The sequence below is a fragment of the Rhinolophus hipposideros genome, assembly GCF_964194185.1.
Source record: "Rhinolophus hipposideros genome assembly, chromosome: 3".
Taxonomy (NCBI): domain Eukaryota; kingdom Metazoa; phylum Chordata; class Mammalia; order Chiroptera; family Rhinolophidae; genus Rhinolophus; species Rhinolophus hipposideros.
This window is the reverse complement of record NC_138049.1, coordinates 8,189,352-8,211,606: the sequence shown is the minus strand read 5'-3', so window position 1 is coordinate 8,211,606 and position 22,255 is coordinate 8,189,352. Positions and strand designations below refer to the sequence as shown.

Here is a 22,255-nt window from a genome sequence, read left to right as displayed (position 1 = left end):
GAAGGTCGGCCTGCAGTGGTGACAGCTTTCCTTTGTTCTTTCTTCAGGACAGAAAATGACACCCACTAGGAAGTTTCCTGAACCCCAGAACTTTTCTGGGGGTCAGCACTGATGGTGGGGTGGCCCAAGCTCCCTGGCTTTCTTGGGTTTTTTTTCTAGTTTGAGAAAAGTAAGAAAAAGGTCTTAAGTGAATGTAATGAGTGAAGAGAATGCCAGTTGAATGCCTATAATATTATTGGGAGGAAAAAACCCAAGATCCTAAAGGTTTGTATTAAAGAGTGGCGAAAAGTTCAGAGTAGATGGAGGGGCCTTGGTGTTGCAGATAAGAAACGCCACCTTCTCAGTTGGCTCTGCCACCCCATGAGCTGTATAAATGGACAGAGGCTGACCTGGATATGTCCTTGTCTGTGCAAGTTCATGGATCCTCATTAAGATCCCGTCTAGCTCTAAAATTGTGTGCTGCCGTGCAAAATTAAAGAGTGATTTACACGCAGATGCAGGTCTGCCCAGATCTTAGATACGCAATTCCTTGTGCGGTCGGTAATCCAGTGTATTCACCACCCAGCTGAAGGTGAAAAACGTTTCCATCATCCTGGGAGGTTCCCCTGGACCCCTCCTACTCAATACTCAGCCCCTAGAGCAGGGGTGTCCAAACTTTTTTCAACGTTTTTCACCAAGGGCCATATGTGGTAAAATACACAAACAGCCAGCCACTCACTTGAGGTAAAGTACGTATTGCCTCACCTGGTTTATTTAAGTAAACTAAATATATTTTTGGAATTTGCTGCGGGCCAATTCACAATGGATTGTGGACCGCAGTTGGACCGCAGGCCGCAGTTTGGACACCCCTGCCCTAAAGTAATCGCTGTTCTAACTTCTGTCACCATAGATTAGTTTTTCTTGTTCTTGACTTTCACATAAATGGAGCCAAATAGTATGTACTCTCTTTTTATTAGACATTTTTTTGCTCAGTATAGTGGTTTTGATATTCCTTTATGTTGTTGTCTGTGAATAGTTCGGGTGGTTTTTTTTTGCCATTGTAGGGAATATACTACAATTTGTTTACTCCATTTACCAATTGGTGGGTAGTTGGTGGTTTATAGTTTGGGCCTAAGCTATAATGAAGGAAGCTATTATAGATCTTCTTTTATAAGTCTTCGGTGGGCGTATGCACTTCTTCATCGCAGGTGTGTACCTGAACGCGAGTTGCAGGGCCATAGGGAAGATCTATCTTTATTAGAAACTGCCACACAGTATTCCAAGGTGCCTGAACCATTTTAAATTCCCACCAGTAGTGTATGAGAGTTCCAGCTGCTTTCATTCTCACCTACAATTGTAATGTCATTAAAAAAAATAATTTACCCATTCTGTTGGGTGTGTAGTGGTATCTCCTTGTAGTTTAATCCTGATGTCTCTAATGATTGATGGTGCTAAGCAGATTTTCACATGTTTATTGGCCATTTGGGCATCTTCTTTTATGAAGTGTCTGTTCAAGTCTTTGGCCCATTTTTTATTGAGTTGTTTTTCTCTTACTGAGTTGTAAGATTCTTTATGTATTCTAGCTATGATTCCTGTATCAGATATATGGACTGACATATAGTCTAATACATATATGAATTTCTTTTCTCCTGGTTAGTGCTTTTTGCGCCCCGTTTAGGAAATCTTTGTCTATCCTGAGGTCACGACACTCTTCTATTCTCCTCCAGAAGCTTTATAGTTTCAGCTTTCACACTTAGACCTCAGCTTAATTTTTGTGTAGAGTGTGATTTAGAGGAGAACATTCATTTTTTTCCCCATATAGATATCCAGTTGCTTCAACAATCTGATTTATTTTTTTTTATCTTTGTTCTAAGCTTGTTAAATTGCAAATAAAATTGTGAACTTGCCAAAACTTCTATGGTATCCCAGCTTTCCCTCTTACTTAAGCAGAGAGGACATTTAACACATAAGCAACCAAATCCTTCACCTGTAAATGTCCTTTTCAAGTGTCTGGATGTTGCCAGCCTCGTAGCTCATCCCCCTGCACTCAGCTGCCAGGCTAATCGTCCCCTCACAGAGCTTTCACCTACTTAGCACCACCTACCCACCCTGCCCGCCCATTCTTTGGGAGTGCTAGAGATCAAGGTTTCCACAGTACAGGTGAGGCTTAATGCTTCTCTTTCATAGCCTGTCATCAACCTTACCACATTCATTTTTCTAACACTCTCTGTAAGGCAGACTGGCATTAAACACATGTATCCCCATGTCATAAACAGAAGAACAGAGGACCAGTATTTGATTTCAATATTGCAGGTGGTGAAATGCTAGATAAGTTTGTTGAAACCCAAGGGTTGCATTAGGAGTTGTAAAACCATTGTGGCTGTAAGGTGAGAAATGACTTCTCCCACCTGCCATTGTCCCCAGGACTCATTTTGCAAACCTGTGGCAGAAGGCACGTGGACATTACTGTAAGTCAGTAGCAAGTGAAAGACAGCTAATTCTCTGGGGTTCCTTACAAATGAATCACTTGATCTAATCTCACTATATTTTCAGATATGTATTATTCAGTATATAGTTCTGTCCTGCTTTCCTTCTGTTCGTAAAGCAAAAGCAGGCAGGAGGGACTTGATTAAGTTAAGGGGCCTGGCTCCTAAGAACGCAACGCCCATGGGTGACGAAGGAGAGTGGCAGGAGAGCGACACGTTGGGGCCAGGGCGGCACGCGCCTGCCCTGCTCTGGGTGCCTGAGCCGCCTGCCTCCTCTGCACAGAATCAACATCGAGGCTCGGAAGTCTCCCAAGCTGTCCCGGGCTGCTCAGGAGATGTCCAGGTCCCCTCGGTTGCCGATGCGCAAGCCGTCCATTGGCTCGCCCAGCCTGACGCGAAGAGAGTTTCCCTTTGAAGACATTACTCAGGTAGGTCTGGGTTCTGGGTCCATCACAGGCGCCAACACACCCTGCGTTTCTACCCTCCCCTGTGGTTCTGGATGGGGGCCCACCCTCCTTACCCCGGCCCCTTGCCCGTCACCTCAGTTCCAGCGGCCCCCGTAGACGCTTGAGCCCTGTCTGTCCTCCAGGCAGGCCCCGTGACCTCTGCTCCATGTCCCACCGGACATGCTCAGACACCACCTCACCTCCGGGGGACACAGCCACACCTGCCTCTTCCCACCTTTGTGCTTTTGCTCCACCTGGGTCACTGGGAGCGCACACGCTTCTAGACCTCGCTTCAGCTCTGCCATGAAGGCTTGCTTCCCTAGCTCAGCCACATTCCTCGCAAGCCTCTTGTTTAGAACTAACTCCCTGAGGACATTTCGCGGTGCCTTCCCTGTCTGCAAGCAGTTACACATCCTACCTCCTCCATTAGGGTCTGCTCTCTGAGGGGCTGTGTTTTAGTCATCTTTGTGATGCCGTCGTATACACACACACATGCGTGCACATGACATGGCCACGGTGGTAACTTGTTAAATTCTTTTGAACTTGACTGAGAAAACAGGTAATTAGGTCGTTTTAGGATGTGATGGTCTCAGTGTAGCTGATGTTTCCAGGAGAAACACCGAGAACAGAAATGGATTCAGAGCCAGTACCCTCTCTAGTCCAGCTGTTGGGGGAAAGGAGATGTGAAGGAAAGTGTGCACAGATGCCTTCAAGGGCCTTTCGAACCTACACACATGCAGACACACCTGCCACTCACCCCCAACCTGAGGGGGTGAGCCGCCCTGTGAAAGTGGGTGCTTGCAGGCTGCAGTTAGCTTCTGGTCTTCAAAACGGTTGAGTAAAGTGGGGAGTGGTATTTCTAGCAGTGCACACCTGTGGCTTTTTAAGGAATAAGTGTTAACATTCTTATGTAAGTGATCAGTAGACAATATGGAAATCGATTGTGATTTTTCTTCCCTTTCTTTTCTCCCACAGCACAACTATCTTGCTCAGGTCACGTCTAATATCTGGGGAACCAAATTTAAGATTGTGGGCTTGGCTGCTTTCCTGCCAACCAACCTTGGTGCAGGTAAAAACCACATCCTGTTCTCTGCCCGCTGTCTCAGTTGGAACTCAGACTGAAAAAAACAATCTCAACCTTCAGTGGCCTAAAGGGAAAAAATAGTTCATAGGATATCAAAAGACGAGCATGAATTTTATCTCTAAACTTTGACTCCAGGCACTATGATTTCACAAAAATCAGATTGCTCACTCAAATTGGTTTTTTGCCAGTGGTGCTTTCATTTTTTTATATAAGCCCTTCCTTATAAAAATGACAGAAATAGCCAAGATCTCTATCAAAGCTCTCACTGGTTTCTCTTTATTTTGATTCTGGCCTTTCACTGTGGGCAGGTTTTGGTACCACGGTCTTTAGGTTCCTGAAGAAAGTCGAAAAGAAAGTGTTAAAGACTATAGAAGAAGCTGGCTGGCTGTGAGCACAGCTCTTAGTGGCAAATCTTCAGATGTCCTTTCTAAGTACCAGATAAATATCCTACCCGTGAAAGTTTGAGACAGTAAGGGAAATGGAAGCAGGGGTGTCCGAAGCTGGGCTGGAACCCAGATTTCTGTCACCATCTGTGCTCCGGATGGAGCGAGCAGCACTGACCTGTCAGGTTTACTCAGAGACAGGAAGGAGGGAAATGGCAGGAGGCCCCTTTCAAAGCAGCTTCATCCTGATGGGCACATCCCTGTGTGGGCCAGGAGCTGTGTTGTCCCCACCTTGCTAGGCTGTCTCATCGTTTAAGATGCATGCACGTCTCTGGAAGGCTGGCTTAGGTAGGGTTCACCTATGGCTGGTAGCCCCATCTTGAAAGTGCTCTGTGTAACCTACAGAAACGATTTTTAAAAATTCTGAATCGACCTGTAAGAGTTGTTTCAGACACTCTTAGATTCTTTGAAATAAATTATTCTTGCAACTCAGATGTTTGAAAAGACCCATTGCTAAGTGTGTGTCTTCAGAGACTTCTTCAGTAGTGCTGCATTGGGATTTTTCATTTTGAGGTTTGTCAGCTCAAAGAGTGAGAGGAATGAAAGTAAAACGTAAAACCGACTTAGGAAATAGCAATAGACTATTCCTGTACATATGCGGACAAATCTCCCAGCATATTTTCAATGACCTGCAAACTCTCTGATGGCCACAAAGCCTGCTCCTCAGTTATTTAGCAGTGTCCGACTGACATACAGTTGGTTCTAACCATCACTGTGCCTGGCATGTTTATCCCCACATCCATAAGCTGAACTGAGCCACTGGTGTACAGTAAACACTGAAAAATGGAACGAAGGTGAGAATGGACTTAATGAGTCTTTTCCTCTGCCCTTACTCCTTGGATGTTGAGTAGATCCATGAGTAAGTCAACCGTGACCTTAAGGTGGGAGGGTCTGTAAATGCCCCTGAGGCCCACACTGCTCCCACAGGCTTTCTGTGGGGCTGCAGGGAAAGCACGTCCCAATCATTGACCAAAAAGAGCGTTTTGGCTAGTACCATTCATCTGTTACGCTAAAAGAATTTTCCACTTGATTCTACTAAAGAAAAGAAATGAAGTCTTGGATTCTGGAAGATATGTTACATATGGCTCCCTACTGAACAATCTTTGATGCTCTAGTGGATTTAAAAAGTGAGTGCTGTTCACACACTGGATAATTTGTTTCCTGCAGTTAGCATGATTGGGCACATGTAATTTTTTCATTTTTAATGGTTTGCGTTTCTTAATTTTTAAAATATGGAGTAAATTCAAAAGATTTGAAAGATTATAGTACAGTACAATCTCTCTCTTCCTCACCCCTAGCCACCTACATTTTTTTTCCCCTGGAGGCAACTGATGTTATTTTTTAATCCCTCCTGAGATTTTTAATGTTATTTCTCTTTGTTAATCTGAGCAACAAAGAATAGCACTTGAATGCATTCGTACGTAAGCTGTATGGAACCATCCAGAATTTTTAAGCCAAAATTCACACTCTCTTCTGTGGGCAAGAGAGGTGAACAACATGAAGGAGACTAGCAGTGACCACTGGGCTGGAAACGCATCTGAGCCCTCGCCAGTCTAAGCACCAGCCTTACAGAGGTGCTTCAGAAACAAAGGCCTGCCGTGCCATGGGAGTGCTGGCCAGTCAGCCTCCGGGCCACTCAAGGTGACAGCTATGGAGACAGAATTTGACTTATCTTAACAAAAAATAATAATCATTATAATAATAATTAATCTCTGCATACCTCACAGGAGAGAGTATTAAACATAAAAGAGAGTTGACAGGCAGTTTCATCCTGATTTTAACCTACTGTGAAACTTAAATGCAGGTTTATTAGTTTTTAACTTATTTTGTCTTCTCTAAATATTTTAGTTGCCATCTAGGCTTTCTCTTAAAATGTCTTTGTTAATCAAATTAAACCTTAGCATTTAAAGAAACCATTTGGAAGTTCCCTGTAAATCTTTGTACTGCTCATGAAATGGAAATTGAAGTCTGTTAAGATAGGGACGGTCCTGAGTGGAGGCGCATTTTATCCTACCTGCCCCCCATCACGCCTCACCAGGCCGTTGCTCTCAGCAGACCCTCGATTGCCCGAAGTTTCCCTGAGCTTGGCAATCTGGTCATCACAACTGTTTGCACTCAGTCATCCTTCTGATTGCAAATGAGGTTTTAAAAAAATACATTTATCATAACCTAGCTCATTCCAAAACAGAATTTAAGTCTAAGGTAGGTTTTTAATGTTGTAAATGTGTGGTTCTACAAACAGACCATTGACAACGGGTCTGGGCTAGACCAAGAACTTGTTCATGAACCCAGACAGTGGCTGGGATGGCTGTGTGTGTGCCGACAATGGCGGGCTGCAGATCTGTCTTCGATGGCAGGAAAACCGCCGCCTGTTTCTCCTCTGATGACTGTTGGCTCTTGGTTGTCCTCACGTCTCTCTAACCACCTTTCCTCCTCCCACCAGTAATCTATAAAACCAGCCTCCTGCATCTCCAGCCGCGGCAGATGACCATCTATCTCCCGGAGGTTCGGAAGATTTCCATGGACTACGTTAACTTACCTGTCTTCAACCCGAATGTTTTCAGTGAAGATGAAGATGATTTACCAGGTGAGTTCACATGTAACCTAGTTTCTCCTGAGCCCTCTCTTAGTGGGTCGTGATGGGACAGTGGTTGTTGCCTCACACCTTCCGTGGGAGCTTCACAGGTGAAATCTGAAACCAGCCCCCTTACTAGGAGGGCAGGGAGAGACCAAAGAAAAAGGGAGGCAGGCCTCTCCAGATCGGCAGGCGGCAGTTTTAATGAGCAAAGGAACTTACAGTCTAGTAGATTTCCGCACCTGCTGCCAGAATCTTAAAAGTGTATGTAGAGTCCCTAGCTGGGGTCAGTCACATATACTATCCAGCTAGTCTCAAAACCAGATTTCTACCTCAAGGCTGTGTGTCCTTCAGGCAGCTTCTGGGAGCCACGAGGGCAAGTGGAGTGCACATGCCAGAGATGGGGAGGGGGTGGGGAGCCCCCAGTTGTCCGGGTCCAGCTCTCAGGTCAACCAGTGATGTCCCCCAACAGGATTACACATGTCAGTCTGTGCCTGCTGCTTGGCTGCCTTGGTTTGAAAACGGTGTAACTTCCTCAGTAAGGTTGGTGGTGTAGTGGCATGTCACAGGAGAAGGGTTGCATAGTGTTGCTGGTTTGGAGAGGAGGGAAGCTACCAGAGCAAGGGCGGTCGAGGTGGTTTGATGTCTCCTGTTTGCAGGGTACTTCTACCATCTCCTTTATCCTCCAGTAAACCCCTCAGTCATGTGGCCAGATTAAGAGACATTAAGGACTAATCGGGACTCAAGTCAGAGCTGCACTGCGGTCTCGCTGACCTTAGCCTAGCCCTCATCCTTTTATTGCCTGCTGAGACCATGGCATCACTCAGATGGGCTGCTGTTGCCCACAGAGCCAGGCGTCTCAAACCTGCCCCATCTCAGGTGGAAAACCTGTACGTTTAAACTCCTCTCTCCCACCTTGTAGTGTAGGTCTCAGTGCATAGAAGCCTGTTCTGAGTTAAAGGTAAAATCAGGTACAAGTTTTTAAAATCCTGGTTTACAAATGTTCAGATATCTATAGTACCTTAAATGTTTTCTAATGGGGGGAATCCTGATTTGATTAATAGATTAGAATGATTTCTAAATAGTCTGCCAATTATTTATATGGAACTATTCTCAATTTTATAAATATGGAGACTCCTCTACTTATAACCAAGCAAGGTTCTGAAAGTCTGGCTTCTGAGCCAGAGGAATCCTACGTTCTCCTGTATCTGTGGTACTTGAACAGAGGGGCTCTGGTCCTCGCCATGGGACAGGGAGGGACAGGCAGGACAGGCTCTGAAGCTTGGGGGAGTGGTTTGCCTTCTCTCAGCCCAGTTTTGACCTGTAAAATGAGCTGTCCTGTTCTTTGTGACAAGAGGCGTGTGTGGTTCTCTCATGGCACACCTGTTCTCATAGGGTGGGCAGCTGTTTAGACTAAAGCAGTCCTAACGGGCGAGGCTTCGCACCCTCGGATACCTGCAGTTTGGTCAAGACTCACACACTTGAACTTTAGAGCACATCCCCTGCTGTTTTGGAATCTGGGATTGAGAAGTTCCTCTGACACGTCCCCTTCACACCCTCCCTGCTGTCCCAGTGTGGCTAGTGTAGCTCTCCAGTGCTCAGCTGTTCCTGCTGCCGTTGTCACTGCCCGTGGTTCACAGTGAGAGCAGGGAACATTTTGTGTCGGGACCTACACATAATGCTGGTGACACAGCAAACAATCTCTCCTTTAGCAGGGAAGACGCCTGCCCCCAGTATGCCATTCAGACGAGAGAGCATCTGGAAGAGGGGTCTGAATAGGAACAATAGAAAACTTGAGATAGGACCCAGATTCGTGCAGCCAGGGGACGGTTACATCTCACTAGAGGACCCCAGAGAAGAGGGCGTGGGGGGGAACGTCTGTTAGAGGCACCAGGGGTGGACTCAGCTTTGGGGGACTGGCCGGCTCAGTCAGTAGTTCTGGTGAAAGATCAGCAGCCTTTACAATTAGCCTGTTAAGCCTTATTTCCTGCTCATGCCCTAGTTGCCACACAGCACTCCTAGAGGCCAGGTGAGCACACCTGCCAATGCTCAGTGGGCACGTTAGACAGGATGGCCCAGAACGGTGGCTGCGAGCACAGCACGTGTCTGCAGGTGGTCGCTCAGGGGCATGCTCGGCTAAAACCCAGCCAGGCGCAAACAGGATGTGATTCCAGGGTTTTTTATTCAGTGTGGTCCTTACATGCTGTTCGAAATGCTAGAAACCAGACAAATTAGGAAATGAGCCTTCTCCTAGCATACAACTTTGCTGAGGATTCTTGTCACTGGTTTCTGTGCTCCATTTTACATAGTTCTATTTACAGGAACCTAATTTACATACACATTTCAGATACAGGGCTGCTGCATGGCACGTCCCTCATTGACGGTGGGTACACCTTCTCGGGAGCTAAGGCATGAGTCCTCAGTGGGTTTCATACTGTACCATTGCCCTCTTCTTACGTAAAAGAGTGGGCTGTTTTATGAATATCATGAGTAAGAAGCATCTTTAAACAATTAAGTATTTGCCATGGTACCAGTCAGGCACATGGTACCCAACCAATTAAGAATGTTCAAAAGTGTATCCATTGAAAAGCCCTGACAGCGCCCTTAGCGAATGGATGAGTGCCGGCTGCCCTGCAGGCCCCAACAATTGCCTGATGTCCTTCCAGACACATGGGAGAGGTTGTGTGTAACTTGTGTGAGCAGTCCAGCTTTCCGCAAACAAATACATCTCTGTCCACAGCAGTTGCGTTTTGTGCTCAAAAGGACTGGATGAGTTGAGAGGCGTTGCTTATTCTGCCCCGGTTTGGAGGCTGTGTTGTGAGCAGCCCATTTGTCTCATTTCCTTGCAGTGACGGGAGCATGTGGCGTCCCCGAGAACAACCCACCCTGTACCGCCAACATCCCCATCGCGCCCATCCACAGCTCCGCGCAAGCTATGTCCCCCACGCAGAGCATCGGCCTGGTGCAGTCGCTGCTGGCCAATCAGAACGTGCAGCTGGACGTCCTGACCAATCAGACCACAGCCGCGGGGGCAGCTGAGCACCCAGCTGACAGCACCACCCAGTACCCGGTCTCCAGCCGCTACTCCAGCCCTGGACAGGTGACCTTCGGCGGCGTGGAGACGGGCCGCCTCATCCCCAACGCCCCGCAGCTGGCCCCGCCCCCGCCGCCTCCGGGGGCGCTGCAGCTGGGCCACGGGGACCGCGAGCACGACCACCTGCAGAAGCCAGCCAAGGCGCTGCGGCCCGCGCCGCCCCTGACCGCGGAGGGGGACGCCGTGGTGTTCGGCGCCACCCAGGAGGTCCCGGCGGCGGCGGCGAAGCTGAACCCTCCACCCCCTTACCCAGGAACCATCCCCGCCGCCCCCACCACGGCCGCGCCTCCGCCCCCGCTGCTGCCCCCGCAGCCCCCGGTAGATGTGTGCTTGAAGAAGGGCGACTTCTCGCTGTACCCCACGGCTGCGCATTACCAGCCGCCCCTGGGCTACGAGAGGATCACCACCTTCGACAGCAGCGGCAACGTGGAGGAGGTGTGCCGGCCGCGCACGCGGGTGCTCTGCGCCCAGAGCACCTACACGCTCCCTGGCCCGGGCAGCTCGGCCACCCTGAGGCTCACCGCCACCGAGAAGAAGGTGCCGCAGCCCTGCACCAGCGCGACCCTGAACCGCCTGACGGTCCCGCGCTACTCAATCCCCACAGGGGACCCGCCTCCCTATCCTGACCTGGGGGGCCCGCTGGGCCCGGGCCGAGGCGCGTCCCCGCGGCTGGACGGCGGCCTCATCCACGCCACGCTGCGCAGGAACAACCGCGAGGTGGCGCTCAAGGCGGCGGCGCTGGCCGAGCCCCCGCGGGCCCCCCCGCAGCACCCGCCCCTGCAGCACCCGCCCCTGCAGCACCCGCCCCTGCAGCACCCGCCCTTGCAGCACCCTGCCAAGCCCAAGGGTGCCGCGCAGTTCCCCGCGCGGCCCCCGGGCGCCCTCTACACCTGCAGCCAGTGCAGTGGCGGCGGCGCGGCCGGGAGGCCCGAGCTGGGCGCGGGGGGCGCGCAGGCGGCCAGCACCTCCCCGCTGGCCTCGCAGTCTTCGTACAGCCTCCTGGGCCCGCCCGACAGCGCCCGCGAGCGCACCGACTACGTCAACTCGGCCTTCACCGAGGACGAGGCGCTGGCCCAGCACTGTCCTGGGGAGAAGCCCCTGAGGCACCCCTCGCTGCCCGAAGCTGCCCTGGCCGTGAAACGGCCCCCCCCTTACCAGTGGGACCCTGTGCTGGGGGAGGACATCTGGGTGCCTCAGGAAAGGACAGCACAGACTGCAGTGCCCAATCCTCTGAAACTGTCCCCTCTGATGGTAGGTCAGAGCCAGCACCTGGACGTGTCCCGAGTGCCCTTTGTCTCCCCGAAGTCTCCCGCCAGCCCTACTGCCACTTTCCAAACAGGCTATGGGATGGGAGTGCCATATCCAGGAAGCTATAACACCCCTCCTTTGCCGGGCGTGCAGGCTCCCTGCTCCCCCAAAAACACCCTGTCCCCAACCCAGTTTGCACAACAGGAGCCCACGGTTGTCCTGCAGCCGGCCTACCCCCCCAGCCTCTCCTACTGCACCTTGCCCCCCATGTATCCCGGAAGCAGCACGTGCTCGAGTTTACAGCTGCCACCCATCGCCTTGCACCCCTGGAATTCCTACAGCGCGTGCCCACCCGTGCAGAACCCACAGGGCGCACTCCCCCCCAAGGCACACTTGGTGGTGGAGAAGCCCCTCGTGTCCCCACCGCCCACCGACCTCCAAAGCCACCTAGGCACAGAGGTGATGGTGGAGACAGCCGACGCCTTCCAGGAGGTCCTCTCCCTGACGGAAAGCCCCGTTCCCCAGCGGACAGAGAAATTCGGCAAGAAGAGCCGTAAGCGCCTGGACAGCCGAGCCGAGGAAGGAAACGTCCAGGCTATCACTGAGGGCAAAGTGAAAAAGGAGGCACGGACTTTGAGTGACTTTAATTCCCTCATCTCCAGCCCCCGCCTGGGGAGAGAGAAGAAGAAAGTGAAGAGTCAGAAAGAGCAGCTGAAATCGAAGAAGTTGAATAAGACCAGTGAGTTCCAGGACAGCTCGGAGAGCGAGGCGGAGCTGTTTATCAGCGGGGACGAGCTCATGAACCAGAGCCAAGGCAGCAAGAAGGGCTGGAAGAGCAAGCGCAGCCTCAGGACAGCCGGCGAGCTGGAGGACTTCAAGTGCCGCAAGGCCAGCGAGAAGGACGACGGGCGGCTGGGCAGCCAAGGCTTCGTGTACGTCATGGCCAACAAGCAGCCTCTCTGGAATGAGGCCACCCAGGTGTACCAGCTGGATTTTGGGGGACGGGTGACCCAGGAGTCAGCTAAGAACTTCCAGATCGAGCTGGAGGGGCGGCAGGTAAGCATGTCCCGGGGCCTGGCCAGATTCGTGACTTCTGGCCTCAGCAGGTCTCTGTCGGTTAAGAAGCCGCTAAAGGGTCTCAGTGCCTTGGCCTTTGAGGAGCATTTCCCAAAGGCCTCTGGGAAATGTGGAAGATAACTGATCCTCAGTTGGGGCCAGTTGGGTTGTAATTTTCAGGGTACCCATTGCTGTCTTTTATTTCTCATCAAAGTAACACGTGGACTGATTTTTTAAAGTCAAATGATCCTATAGACCCATGAGGAGAGCTAGCAGGCCCTGCCCGCCCTTGGCCTCTCCCAAAGCCTGCTTTCCAGAGGCACGTGCTTCCAGCTCTGCTTGCTGCTTTCCAGTGTTTGCCACCATATTTGTAAAGCACACATTTCTACTTGTATTTATTAATTGTTCAGTTTTGACATCGTGTATTGAATTTTTCCCAAGGAATTGAGTTTTTCCCGAGGAATGTGAGGAATACACACGTGTGAACTTTCCTTCCCCTCCTTTTCTTAGTTGTAATAATAGTCACTGGTTACCTTATGATGCCAGTAAATACGAGTCACAGCTGAGCCATGTAGTATGGTTTAATTACATTCCCTTTTTTATTGTGTAGGTTTTTTTCCCTAGACATAATAATTACTCAGTTTTTGTTTGCTTATTTCTGTGTGCGTTTATTAGTAAGTCATTCCCTGATTCTCTGGCAGGATGTTGATCTCCTCTCGGTACAGTTAAACACATTAGGTAATTTGTCAGTTCTTTTTGCTCCAACATGGAACGGTGGCTCTAGCTGTGCTGTGTAGCTGTTTTCTGGGACTATCCTTCTCCATCATCCTGGGAATTCCCTTCACCTCTCCTGTTTACATCACATTTTCATTAATTCACCCAACAAATATTTATGGAGCACTTGCAATATGCCTGGTATTCCTCTGAGCCAGGAATCAGCAAACTGGCCCACGAGCCAGTCTGGACTGCTGCCTCTTTTTTGTAAAGTTTTATTGGCATGCAGCCATGCCCATCCACTTCAGTATTGTCCATGTGCTTTCGCCCTACAACAGCTTAGTTAAGTGGTGGTGACAAAGACCTTGGGACGTACAAAGCCTAAAACATTTGTTATCGGCCCTTCACAGAGGGTTTGCCAACCCTGCTCTAACTGCAGAAATTGGAGCAATGAGGTAAACAGGCCCTGTCCTCATGGAGTTTACAAAAATGAAGAAAGGCCATAAACAAATAAATACATGTAATATAATTTCACATAATGTGGTCACTGTACGTACTGAAATGACAGAGGAAAGCAGGTGAGGGAGGTGAGCATGATGGGAAGGTGTGCTACGTTCTGTCCCTCTCTGAGCAGTGACGTTTGACAATTACAACTGACATTTCTCTTACGCCTTTCTCAGCCTGTAGATTCTTTTACTTTTTCTTTCTCTTATCTGTTTCCTTGGTTAGGAAACCGCTTCATTTGACCGATGGAGCTTCCCACGCTCTGAGTTTAGCTCATTGTCTCCCCACTGCGTTGCTTCACACGTTCCTCTGTCCCTTTATTTCTGACAAACTCGTAGTTAGATCTAGAAGCTATCAGAGTCACCTTTGTTGGAAAACCATCTCATAGACCGTGCTGTCAGCTTCCAGCAGGAGCCGCGCACACCTGCGTGCCCGCTCCCACCTGGGCTTCCTGTAATGCCTTTGCCTCACTGCCTCCCAGGTGATGCAGTTTGGGAGGATCGACGGCAGTGCGTACATTCTGGACTTCCAGTACCCCTTCTCCGCCGTGCAGGCCTTTGCAGTCGCCCTGGCCAACGTGACGCAGCGCCTCAAGTGACGAGACTGATGTGGGGAGGAGCAAGAGAGGCCCGGGAGCCTTTCCAGGAGGGTGTGATCACAGATGCTGCAGCCACCTGGGCCCAGCGCCTGGGGGAGCAGAAGACAAGCAAACTGGAACAGTCTGTCAGGCCCAGGAGAGGACACTGACCTTCACCGTTGTCATTTGTTGGGGCTTTTATTATCTTTACTGTCTTTCTTTTCTTCTTCCTTTTAAACAACAACAAAAAATACAGGAGAGTGGTATTTGGAAGCAGAGGTGCCAGGCACCCCAAGTTTTTTAGGAAGCGTAATTGCTTGTGAGGTTGTACTGGGTCAGCTGCGGACAGGGGGCCCCTGAGAAGGAAGAGGCACTGCCTTCTAGCTGCTCTTCTTTTAGGCAGAAGGAGTACGCAGTATTTTCGTTCTCCACAACATCACCACTAGTGTACAAACAAGAAACTTTTTGTAAAAAACACAACCAAAAATCCTGAAGGTACAGGTTCTCTTGGGGGGACAACATTTACTTCACACATATTATGTTACTCCTTCAAAAGTGACTTGATTAATGAAGAGTATTTTGGCACATGCACTGTGTGACTAATAAAAGTAGGCTCTTACGGGGGTGCTATTACCAGGTTTGAATACGATTTGCTCCTGATACGTAAGGGGAGGGATGACGGGCGAGGAAGGAACTCCTGCACACCTGCACGTGGGCGATTTACGTAGAGGGACTTGAAATAGTACAAGGGCTACGCTCCTCTCGGGAGGATGTTTACAGTGAAGTCCCCACTAGTTGTATAATCTGTCACAGTTCCATAGGTTCAGATGATTGACTCGAGGAGAAGGTAAGCGACAAAAGTGGAAAGACCCGAGCCTGCGGTGGGGGCCGCAGTTTTCTCAGCTAGCGCCTGGGTGAGCCACTGGGTTCCCACTCGCTGAGAGGTAACATTTATTCCCTCTCTCCTTTTATCGTTGATAAATAGCCTATTTATCTGGAAAATGTGACAGTAGACATTATCTTTCCCATTAGACAACACTGTTCTACACTTTCTCTTTCTAAAAAAGCTGATGATACTGCTTTGAAAGCACTCGTTTCCTCTTCTGAGCTACGTTAAAATTCAGTGGACTAGAAATGTTTTTCAACTGATTAGAAATGTAACCGAAAATTTTTAAGCGTTTGCCAGGGTATTGAGAGAGAGAGTTTTAGTCAACTCTCTCACAGAAGTTCCACAATCTTCTCTAGGAAAAAAGTTGCTTATTGACTGTACAGACTGTTTACAGAGGAGATAAACCACTGAGAGAACATAGTTAAAATTAGAGTATTTAAGGTAGTTGGTTTATTGTTCTTTGTTAATTGCAGAAAATCCACTGAGATGATCTTTTCTCCCCCCTTCCCCTCCTCGGGACACCCTGATGACAAGACCCAGTTCCTGGTTTTCAGCCTCTCATGTCTGTGATGTTGTTTAGGGCACGAGCACAAGAACTGTCTGCCGGCTTGGGGTCCTCCATTTGGATTTTGTTTGAAAACAGAAGTGGAAGATACTACAGAGAAGTATCTTTAAAAAAAAAAAAAAATTTTTTTTTTTTGTTTTTTAATTCCCCGTTTTAGTTTAAAAATTAAGTTTAAAATTTAGTTTAAAAATTTCCCAGAGCAGAATGACATCCATCCACCACCATTCTCTCTTGCCCCCAGAGAAACACAGATGAGGTTTTTAAATATGGTAAAGGCCATCCCAGCTAATACCAGAATTCCCCATCTTATATTTTAAAATATTGGACCTGATTCTTTGGTGGGTAAATTCTTCCAGAAAGAATTTAGTAATGTATTCAGAATTATATAATTCTTTTATGTGAGTTTCTGTAGTTTGATACGATGTTTCAGTGCTTATTATTAGTTGTGCAATATGGTTATAGCCTATTTCTAAAATAATTTAAATGCAATTCCCTGTTTTATTGTCCAAGAGATAATAATTTATGTTGCTTTAATAGTGTCCTTAGGAGTTACTTTGTTGCCATGTACTGGTGAGTTGTGCCCATTTTATTATTTATTTAGAAAAATAGTACATTTGTAACGACTTACTTGGTAGCAGTATATTTTGCTGCAAGAAATAAAGAGGATATGATAGAAGGGTTTTTTGCTGAACAGTTTGTAACTTTTTCTAATTGGGAGAACATTTCTATTAATCCTTTGAAAGTAAATTGTTTTGCATTTTGTGGTGTTGATTATATACACAGGAGAAGATCTCTTTGAGATAATACATCCTAAAATAACATTTCCCCTTCTTTTGAAAATTTTATTTTTAATTAAAAATAAAAGGTGATATGAAGTAAGAGGAAACTTAAAATGAGAGTAGCAAAGGCAGGAATTATGAATAGTAAGTTTCGGTTTTTAAAGTTCTGAATGGTTTTTGAGATACAAAGACCTTGAAAGGGTTTATTTTCAAACTTTTCTTAATAAGAGTAAACATGGGGGAAATCATGGTAATAAAAACTACAAATACATGTGTAAAGAGAAAGTGAGTATTTGTAGCAAATAATTAACTAAATTTCCTGAATTCTTAGCTCATTCCCCAAAAGGGATTTTCCCCACGTGGAGACAGGTGTCTGTCGGTCGTGGGTGTTTTGCACCCATGTGAGTGAGCCTCTGAGTAAGCAGCTGCCCCTCTGCTCACCCCCCTCCTACGCCCCCCGCCCCCCTCCCCCCCGCAAGGGAGGAGGTAATTTCTGCTGCCAAACCCACTTACACGGATGTCTGCACAGTTGTGCCGCAGTGTCTTTGAAGGTAATGGTGATTCTTTGACTTATTGTAAAAGTTATTTTCATTAGGTCAGCTCGATTTGTTCAATACTACTAAATTCAGTACTTCAACCAACAGAGTTATACATACTTCAGTTTATGAATAGCAATTTATGAATATTAAGGTACTTCAGTGAATCTCTAAATTTAAAAACATTAGCTCAGTAAATAGTCAACTGCATAAAGAATCCATGCCTTTTTGAGGGAAACAGTATATTAACAAACATAAAAACCAATTTTACGTTTGTTTTAACTTTAACCTCATCAAACCAAAGACACAGATTTGTGTACCGTATACCCATTGAATGTATATCCTGCAAAACTGGCACCAAGGAAGCAGAAAATGTCAAAACTCCACTGGCAGTGGAAGTCAAGGTCTTCAGGTTAGTTAGTAGTTTTCAGGCACGGCCATTCATTGCTCCCTTGCCAAGTGTCCCACGGGGACTTGCAAACCCGTGTCCGTTCATCTTGTAATCTTAGCAGAAAGCAGGAGATCCAGGAGCCAGCCTGCTCTGCCAAAGAGTTGGGCCTCCATTTGTCCCTTTGTAACATGAAAGGAATGACCTGGACAATCTTCTAAACTCCTGTCCAGCTCTAAGAGCCTAATGGCTCAAAATGTGACAGTTTCATCATTCCACTTCACAAACTTGGAAGGTATGTTTTACAACATTGCCTTTTTGTAGAGAAATGTTTCTTTTCCTGTGTTAATGAGATACCTACTGAATGTAAATCAGGGCATTTAAAATACTATCTCTAGAAGATTCACCTCCAGAAACAAATGCCTCTGGAATTGTGCTTCCTCTCATAAAATTACACAACAGCACCAATTCCAGGTAAAACCAGGAGCCTCCCCACGAGTACTCCCTGCGTAGGGGCTGCCCGTGAGAACAGCTCTAAGATAAGTCATCACTTGCCCCAAAGACCAGCGAGTGGGTTGAAAAGAACAAAGGAGTGTATGCCTGAGCCCTCTAGTACCGAGCGTGCTCTGCACTGTTATGCTCTGTTCAAGTTTAGAAGGATTCTGGGAAAGGAGCCCATGTGTCACTGTGTGGCCCATCTATCACTTGGCCAAGTCAATGATTGTGAACAAGGTTAGTTGAGACAAAAGTGTGTCAAAAATGTTGTTTGAGTTCCTGGGATTTTGTAACAGCACATAACTCAAGAGTTCTTCACCATTTATGTATTTCCTTATCTCCGGCTGATAAAACTCTGAAGGGTTGTGGCTTATTTTGTTTTCATTTCTTTGGCTTTGTGCAATTTTCTTGTAACTTTACTTGTACCTATATTTTCTGTTTACAAGTTCTTTTAAAGGGGAAGGGTAGGATTCTAAGATCTCGTTTATTGTAGATATTTTTTTTTCGTGTTGTAGAAAAGCATGGGTTATGCGTTTGACTGAAAAAGGCACTGACTGTATTATTTACCAAAGGGGTATTGTTTTTGCATTTGTTTATAAATGCATTATTTTGGTACTGTAAATTTGGACATAATTTCTGTTTATTACTACTGGCATTTTCTTTCTCCTTTTTTCCTTTTAAACTGTAAGTGCACAGGTTCCAGACTAAACCAGACCACCAGCATGTTCCTGCCCGGACGTCGGGAGTGCTGCATTGCCCTGTGCGCCACAGTTCTCTGACGTGGGGTGGTTGGTTTGTTTTCAATTCAGCACCCTGCTTTGTTTCACTTTCCAAGCGAGAGCTGTTGAGATTCCCAATTGCATTCTAATGAGCTCACCCTGTTTTGCCTCTCTGATGTATTTTGTGTATTAGATTGTGAGGGAGATGTTCTAGAAGGCATTTACGGTTTGCATTCAAAATGGCGTGGTTTGTCCAAATTACTTTCAGTCTTTATTATTGAGGTGGATTAATCTCCTTTTTTTTTCCTTGATGATTTGAAGTTGTAAGAGTTGTCCAGTTATTGCTTAATAAAATTTTGCAGATCAAAAAAAAAAAATCAATTGCTTGTGTGCAGAAGTCAGACGGGTCTTGTGTCCTTTAAGAAATCACCTCTCACCGAGGGCATGACCCCCTCTCCAAGTGCTTCTCTGATCCCTGGGTTATTGCCCACAGGTACTTGGCACCCCGGGATCCTTACTGTCATTGCTCCTTCTGAGAGGTCCGAGGCAGAGGTGGGGCTGTCTTCTTGATGAGTTGGTTTGAGTTTGTGTTTGTTTCCCCCCCCCACCCCCACTCCCGTCCTTCCCTCTGACAATGCCTGAAATCTACTATTACAATCTTCTTTTCTTGTTTTGAAAGAGGACCCAAGTCAGGATGCAGCTGTCACAGCACCTACAAGATCAGGTGATAAATGCATTGACACTTTTGTTACTTTGTGGGAAACACAAACACCAGGTTTTGAGCAATTCCACTCTAAGTGCTAATATAACTGTTAATTGTTGTTATTACTGGTGAGTCTCAGTGCGCCTGTCACTGTGCCCATAGCAGGGGGACAGGGACTTGGGGGGTCATGGGAGGCTCTTCTGTAAACACTGTAGTTCCCGTGGTCATTTACAGAACTACCCCTTTGAGTTTTTTTCACAGATAAAAGTAGACATGATCACTCAGACTTTTGGAGACAGAAACAAAACCCACTGTCAACTCTAACAAATTCTAATCATGTGTTAAGTTTCAAAAGAATCATGGGACTATATATCTGTGCTTTAAATAGTAGTAGGCTAACTGAACTGAATTTTGTATGAGAATCAAAACACCTCATTTTATTATGAAAGTTTGTGAACTTCGAGTTAATATGCATTGTATCTGTATCACATAAACCAGATAGCAAGGACCCCTGGTCTTTCCCGCCACCCCCCTCCCCCCGCCTCCAAAAATACAACAAGGGACCAAAACCCTAACTGCCAGGCTGGGTCTGTGCTACAGACCCATGTCTAGAATTGCCATCCCCCACCCCCACCCCCAGCTCCATGGTCAGCTTTGGGGCCATTCAGTGTGAGTTGGTGTCTCCAGAAGAAATTTATTTATTTTTAAGGCCCTGGTAAGAAAACTTAGCAAATCCCTTTCATTCTACAAACTTATTTTGAAAAGGATGCATGCTATTTTTATTCTAGTGTTCTTTTCCTGGGAGTGTTAAGAGAATAGGGAATCAATTTAACTCTCAGAGTCATTGTAGAAGAGAAAGGACTGCCTCGTGGAGACTGCATTATGATGTCTCAACAGTTGCCAGCTAAACCTCCAACTCCATTAGGAAGTGGATACCTTCTCCCTTCTTTTCCTTTCAGAAGAAAACTGAAGCATTGAGAGGTTGAAGTGATTTCTGGATTCCATAGACAAAATTGATCTGAAATAGGATCAAGATTTGGGGTTCACGTTAATGAATAGACCTAGTTTATTCCCAGCTTCTCTCTCTGGTGTTTCATAATGATTTGCCTGTACTGAGCTGTGAGCTACTTACACTTAGTCATCTCCTGAGAAAGGCGGCCTTAGAGGTGGGCCGCCCTCCCCTGGCAGCAGGTGAGCTCATCTCCCTGCAGCTGAGACCGCTCCCGCCTGAGTTGTCACGAAGTGGACCTGCGGCTCCCCGGCTGTATTACTCCCCGGGTCAGACAGAAGCAGGCCTGTGCGGATCTGTTGCTGTGCGTCTTAGAAAGAGCTGCTGGATGCACTGAAGAGCAGGAAGCCATCCACGTGAACAGCGGGCTCGTTTCCTAAATGCGCTTCAAGTCCTGTTTGATTGACAGCTTCAAATAATAGCGAAGAAGCAGGAAACTGGGTGTCAGGATGAAAAACAGTTCTACTTCATCTCTTCTGCTTTCCTTTTCCTGGGGTTCCTGCCCTCACTCTCTCTATTCCAGGCACTTTTGAGCCCATCTTCCCTGAATGCACAGCTATAGATAACGCCCCAAGAATATGGGGCGGCAGGTGGGGAGGACGGCGGGGGGGGGGGGGCACTTGGATGATAAAGGCTAGCTGCTGGCAGTTTCTTAGACCACTACTCAAGTTGCCTTCTCAGTCCTGACAACTTTGTGTTTACCCTTTCCACTGTTCTCAAAATGTGAGGGGGGAGGAGGCAGTCCTGACTCTGTTCCCCATTGTGTGCAAGGAACCAAGGGTCACCTTATCTCCTTTTGGTTTGGCCTCCTGCTCATTCAAATGGCTTGTGGTTTCTCCTTTCCCGCAAGTTCTCAGTGTTTCCTGCCCAACCACTCCCCCATGAGGGTCTTTCTATTCGTAATTTTTTGAGGACCTTCCACACTGCCTTCCATAGCGGCTGCACCAGTCTGCATTCCCGCCAACAGTGTATGAGGGTTCCTTTTTCTCCACAGCCTCTCCAACACTTGTTGCTATTTGTCTTGTTGATGATAGCCATTCTGACTGGGGTGAGGTGATATCTCATTGTGGTTTTTATTTGTATTTCTCTGATGATTAGTGATGTTGAGCATTTTTTCATATGTCTATTTGCCATCTGTATGTCCTCTTTGGAGAAATGTCTCTTCAGGTCCTCTGCCCATTTTTCAGTTGGGTTGTTCGTTTTTTTGTTGTTGAGTTTCATGAGTTCCTTGCATATTTTGGATATTAGCCCCTTATCGTAGGCACTGTTTGCAAAGATCTTCTCCCATTCAGTTGGTTGCCTCTTTATTGTGTCCATGGTTTCTTTTGCTGTGCAGAAGCTTTTAAGTTTCCTATAGTCCCATTTGTTTATTTTAGCTTTCACTTCCATTGCCTTTGCAGTCAAATTCATAAAATGCTCTTTGAACCCAAGGTCCGTAAGTTTAGTACCTATGTTTTCTTCTATGCAGTTTATTGTGTCAGGTCTTATGCTTAAGTCTTTGATCCATTTTGAATTAATTTTGGTACATGGTGACAGATAGCAGTCCAGTTTCATTCTTTTGCACGTGGCTATCCAATTCTGCCAGCACCATTTATTGAAGAGGCTGTCTTTCCTCCATTGTATGTTATTAGCTTCTTTGTCAAAAACTATCTGTCCATATTTATGTGATTTTATTTCTGGGTTCTCAATTCTATTCCATTGGTCTATGTGTCTGTTTTACCGCCAATACCATGCTGTTTTGCATATTGTAGCCCTGTAGTACAAGCTAAAGTCCGGGAGTGCGATACCTCCAGTATTGTTCTTTTTTCTTAAGATTGCTTTGGTTATTCGGGGTCTTTTGCGGTTCCAAACAAATCTGATGATTTTTTGTTCTATTTCTTTAAAAAATGCCATTGGGATTTTGATAGGGATTGCATTAAATCTGTATATTGCTTTGGATAATATGGCCATTTTAACTATGTTGATT

At 46.9% G+C, this 22,255-nt stretch overlaps 1 protein-coding gene across 5 annotated transcripts in view; it reads left to right on the top strand.

The window, feature by feature from the left end:
- TULP4 (TUB like protein 4) overlaps nucleotides 1-18,942 on the top strand; it is a 206,737-nt gene extending 187,795 nt beyond the window's left edge. For all 5 annotated transcript variants that reach the window (XM_081038283.1, XM_081038281.1, XM_081038280.1 and 2 more), the window contains 5 exons: nucleotides 2,749-2,893; nucleotides 3,887-3,980; nucleotides 6,882-7,025; nucleotides 9,863-12,411; nucleotides 14,111-18,942. In XM_081038283.1, coding sequence (XP_080894409.1) covers nucleotides 2,749-2,893; nucleotides 3,887-3,980; nucleotides 6,882-7,025; nucleotides 9,863-12,411; nucleotides 14,111-14,227 — 3,049 coding nt within the window. In that variant the 3' untranslated portion in view covers nucleotides 14,228-18,942. The remainder of the gene's footprint in view (nucleotides 1-2,748; nucleotides 2,894-3,886; nucleotides 3,981-6,881; nucleotides 7,026-9,862; nucleotides 12,412-14,110) is intronic.
- The last annotated feature ends 3,313 nt before the right edge of the window (nucleotides 18,943-22,255 follow it).